Source organism: Pelodiscus sinensis, chromosome 32, assembly GCF_052426305.1.
Source record: "Pelodiscus sinensis isolate ZL-2025 chromosome 32, ASM5242630v1, whole genome shotgun sequence".
NCBI classification, from domain to species: domain Eukaryota; kingdom Metazoa; phylum Chordata; order Testudines; family Trionychidae; genus Pelodiscus; species Pelodiscus sinensis.
The window spans coordinates 541376-546460 of NC_143083.1; the positions used below are offsets into that span (position 1 = coordinate 541376).

Consider the following 5085-nt stretch of genomic DNA (forward strand, 5'->3'; position numbering starts at 1 on the left):
AGATGCAGTACAAGTTCCCTTCAGCTGTGCAGCAGGTTCAGGGCCATGCCACATGGTGGTGGTGGTGGGGTGTGTGTGTGGGGGGGGGATTTTTTCCTTTGCCCACAGACGCATAACACCCTCGCTATGCCTCTGGCTGCGTGGCATGGTCCCAGCCTTCCTGGGCACTGGGGAGCTAGGCAGTCGTGTGGTGTAGTCCCAGCCCCTCCTGGGCAGCTAAGGCAATTTTGGAAAAGCAATGCCTTCCCTTGCCTACATCACCTGCCAACCATGCTGCTGGGTGTGCCTGGCATATCTTTTCTTCTCCATGCCCTCTGCATGGATACAGATATCTGCATTTCTTTTGCTGGTTCATAGTTCTGTCTGAATTGCTTCCTTTCCCCACACAATAATGAGGTCTGGGTTTTCTGGAACCCACCATGCTGGTGCTCATTTGCAAACCTGAGCATTCATGGTTAGGTGTGCTGACTGCTCTGAGGTCCTACTCACTACGCTGGCCACATAGGGAATGAAATTCAAATTTTCACAGGGCTTTTCCTATAAACCTGGAGAGTAGCAGAACTGAAAGATCTGGCCAGAGCAGTCCCAAGAGGGCACTGTGGGACACCACCCAGAAGCCAAGAACATCGCCTTTTGCAGCACTGCATCTGTACAACTGTATAGTCAACCTGTCAAGGTAGAATTTAGCATTACTCCTCATCAAAAGCAGTACTGAAATAGACGTTAATGGCCCTTAAAATCGACAGAACGGGTTTGGCAATATGGGTAAAAATTAATCTAATGTGGTTACGTTTGACCTAAACTGGTATAGGTCAGGCCATAAATGACATGGTAAAAACAACGAGGTACAGGCAGTCCCCGGGTTACGTACAAGATAGGGACTGTAGGTTTGTTCTTAAGTTGAATTTGTATGTAAGTCGGAACTGGTACATATTGTAGGGGAAACTCTAGCCAAACATTTTTTTTAGTTTTGGATAGCATAGGGAAAGGTTAACTCCCCTCTAATGTTTGTTTTGCTGTCTGTTCCCCTGTTCAGAAGATTTCACATCTATTTCTGTCCCTGTGACAAACTCAGGACTAAAGGAGTAACTCATCAAATACCAAACAGCTCTGCACCATGCTTTGAGCTAATAACTTTATTTCCACACACCACCCAGGGTTCTAGGAGGAGGGTCCTTTTTTTGCTAACACAATGAGGCCAGCACTTTGTTTGTTTTGGTGGAGTCTTTGTTTGCCCAGGGAGCCCAGCATGTATAGGGGGAGGAGGGGCGGAGAGGCTGCTTTTGTCTGCTGTTCGGCAGCCTGTTGCTCAGGGGAGGGGGCAGCCTGTTGCTGGCAGGGGGGGGAGAGGGGAGGCGTGCAGGATGCGAGGCCGCGGGGGGGGGGGGGGGGGGGGGGCACTTTTCCTCTGCCCGGCAGCTCTGCGGGATCCCTGTCCCTGTGGCCAGCTGCTGCAGGCAGAGGCCAGTTGGAGCCGGCCGAAGAGGAGGAGAAGGTGGATTCTAGGACCCAGGTGAGCGAGCCCCGGGGACGCTGCTGCGCTCCGGGAGCCCGGCATGTATAGAGGGGAGGAGGGGCAGAGAGGCTGCTTTTGTCTGTTCGGCAGCCTGTTGCTCAGGGGAGGGGGCAGCCTGTTGCTGGCAGGGGGGTGGGGGGGGGCAGCGGGCGTGGGGAGGCACTTTTCCTCTGCCCGGCAGCTCTGCAGGACCCCAGTCGGAGCCGGCCCGAGGAGGAGGAGGATCCTAGGACCCAGGTGAGCGAGCCCCGGGAATGCTGCTGCGCATGTGCGGGAGTTGCCTCACCCCGTTCGTATCTAGGGATCCGACGTAAGTCGGATCCACGTAAGTCGGGGACTGCCTGTAGTAACATTATCTTTACTGCAGCTCTTTGAATGGATGAGAGCAGGGGAAGACGGCATTTGTTAGGGAAGGTATAGTAAACAAACGGAAGATAAGAACTTTGACAAAAGCTTTAGTTGTGTGGATCTATTTTAGCTATATTATGCTGAAAAAAAAAATCAGTAAGATTTAGGTTGGATGTGAGGCTCCATACAAAAGATGACCTCCAGGTAAGGAGCCAATGTGAGCTACAGGCAGGATGCTGCCACAGTCCATAGTGATGAAGAAAGAAGGTAGAAGGAACAGCTTGCCAAAAGATTATTAATAGCTTTGTGTTAGCCGCATTGAGCTCAAGCTGACTTCTAGACATTGATAAGGAGATGTCAGAGAAACAGACAGATTTTAGTTTGGACAGGAAGTAGTAAAGACAGAGCAGAGAGGTAAATCTGAGTCACTGAATGTAGTTGAATGAATGTTTGCAGATAAGTTGACTTAAAGATAAGGTACAGAGTAGGGATGTGAAGGACTAGTTGACTATCCGATAAGCTCCCCCCCTCCCTTGCTGCCTCTATCAGAGAAGGGGGTACTTCAAAGTGGCAGTGCCATGTGGAGCTGGGGGCCAGACCCCAGAGTCCACATGGTGCTGCAGCTTTAAAACACTATAGGGAGTCAGGTGTCAGGCTGTACGCTGTGTTTCAAAGTGGCAGCGCCACGTGGAGCAGCTGATCCTGGGCTCCCCGCAGTGCTGCCACTTTGAAACCCCACGAGGTGCCTGATGCTCAGCTCCTTGTGGCATTTCAAAGCGGCAGTGCCACACAGAGCCTGAGGTCAGTAGAGGAGTCCCCAGCTGACCCCAGGCTCCATGGGGTGCTTTCGCTTTTGAAGTGTACTTCAAAGGCAGAAGTGCTCTATCGAGTAGTTGATGAAAAATGCAACGCCTATTTGATTAGCCAATGAGTCAACATCCCTAGTATAGAGGAAGAAGTGAAGGAAAGCAAGGGGAGAGCCCTGAGAAAACCATGCAGAAAGCAGAGGGTGAATCAGGAGGTTCATCTGAAATGAAGAAAGATTAGAGAGGTAGGAAGAAACAGGAAGACGACAGTCATGGAAACAAATGGAGGACAAAATTTCAAGAAGAGCATGTAAATTATCACCAATGCATGCAGTCCTAATAACAAATTTTAAATGGAATGTACAAACCTTTGTCTCTGACTGCATTTCCATAAAACTTTCCAGCTGTTAGTCTAAACTTCCCATAATCAGATTTATATTGAGAATTTATCCATCTGTTTTTCCACTTAGCTGGAAAATAGTGTTAAGTATTAATGAGGTTATGCCAATAGAAACATTTGGTCACTAAAGAAATTAAAATGAGCCATACAAGGTCTTTTTCAAAATATACAAATCTTTTGAATTGTACTGTTGTATACAAGAACTACTAAGAAGCTTGAAAGTGAAATATTTTCCCTTACTTATTATTAGCCTTTGTTAATATAGGATTAATGAAGAGCAGTGCACTGTCCACATTCACATTCTTTAAAACATTTTTTTAAACAGGAGAGGAAAAGAAAAACTACTTATAAAGAACAGAATGAAAAAGTGGGGGTAAATCTCTACTATCAAGGAGTGAAATTGTCTTCAGCAACTTCTCAAAGGGCTAGCGATGTCAAATTCACTCCTAGTGAAATGGACCTGATCTGAACATAGTAGAGCACTATGAGATGGATTTGTGACAAGAGGCTATGTCACAGGGGATGTGTGGGATACAAATCCACACCAGTAACTAGGGAGGTTAAAAATAGTTTAATACGGTAACTGTGTAAGTGCTAAACATTTTAGCGATTAAACATACTGCAGAGTCTGCAGTATAAAACTTAGCTTTATATTGCAGAGCCTGCAGCAAAGCCCCTGCCAGCCCAGCTCTCGGGAAGGAGACTTCAATGCGGCAACGAAGCCACCTACCAAGGAGCCAAGAAAATGAAGCCTCCTTTCCAGAAGCAGAGCAGGCAGCCCTTAACAGATACCATTAACAAATAAACATCCTAGCAATAACTGCTTCAGACTCGGTGTACTGAGCAGAACTGACCGGAGTTCTCTCCCTCTCCAGAATCTCGTCCAGAGTCCCAGGCTCTTTCCTCAGCCCTAGGAATCACCACGTTCTAAAACAGGGATGCAAGTGGCTAGTCGAGTAGCCATATGCTTATTGGGTACTACTCAACTAGTTGCCCCCCCCCATGCTCCCTCTATCAGAGGCAGCGGGGGGGGGGGGAGCAGATGCTGGGGGCAGTTAGTTTAACAGCTGGTTCCCCCCCCCAGCACCATCTCTGCAGGAGGGGAGGCTGAGGCACAGCAGGGGACTGGGTGTAAACCGGGACAGCTCATGCCCGGTCCCCCACCGCGCCTCGGCCTTTTAAATGCTTTGAAAGCATCTGGGACCAGGTGTGAGCTCTCACTGCTGGTTCCCAGCTCACATCCGGTTCCCCGCTGTGCCTCTGCCTTTTAAATGTGGTAAGAGCCAAGTGGCTACTACATATAAAAGGCAGAGCTGCAGCAGGTATAGCTCCCACTGCGGCTCTGCAGCTTCCCCCATCCACTACTTGAGTAGTCGATGGGAAGTCCATGGACTACTCCCTTAGCCGACTGAGTGAAATTTAACATCCCTGTGCTAAAATCCGATTCTAAAACCCTCCGTTCCCAACTCACAGCCTTCGACATGCCCCATCCCCACCCGCCCCTTCATCTCACTCCTTGTCCCCTCAGGAACGGGGTTCCCGTCCCACAGGCAATGCCCCACCCAAGTTTACCTCCCCAGACTCTCTCCGGCCCCTCCCCATCACCTCCATCCAGAAACTGCTCGCGGAAATACACGTCGGCACAGGCGGGGCTCAGCGCGGCCCAGAAGAAGAGGGCGAGGCCCCGAGGCCCCATTTCTAACCCGATCCTACGTTCGCCCGTCAGGGAAGTTGGCCTCCCGCGAGCGTAACGGCCCTCGCACCTCCCGGCGGACTCATATTTGATTGGTCCTTGCCCGCGCGCTTCCTGCCCATGCAGGCGGTGATTGGCCCAAAGCCTCACGCGAAAACGGGCGTTGTTGCGTACGTATTTTCGCGCCTCGTGGAGGAGAGGGCTCTGATTGGCTTAAGCCGTGAGAGAGGCGGTCTATCTGACGCGGACCGGCCCGCCCACTCCAGGACGTCTAGTGCGCTGGATGCCGTGGAGAGAAGGCTTTGTGATTGGTTCTCGCTGG

General features: G+C 50.3%; 1 protein-coding gene across 7 annotated transcripts in view; it reads right to left on the reverse strand.

The window, feature by feature from the left end:
• Positions 1-4903, reverse strand: part of CALR3 (calreticulin 3) — a 43938-nt gene extending 39035 nt beyond the window's left edge. The window contains exons 1-2 of one of the 7 annotated variants that reach the window (XR_016348205.1): positions 4643-4892; positions 3039-3140 (exon numbers count right to left, since the gene is read on the reverse strand). Coding sequence is in view for 6 of the 7 variants with exons in the window: in XM_089774977.1 (XP_089631103.1) it covers positions 3039-3140; positions 4643-4766 (226 nt within the window). In the remaining variant the exon portion in view is untranslated. Of the gene's footprint in view, positions 1-3038; positions 3141-4642 lie in introns of all 7 variants that reach the window. The other 6 variants (XM_089774977.1, XM_089774978.1, XM_075903375.2 and 3 more) reach the window with 6 other exon arrangements.
• Between the last annotated feature and the right edge of the window lie 182 nt (positions 4904-5085).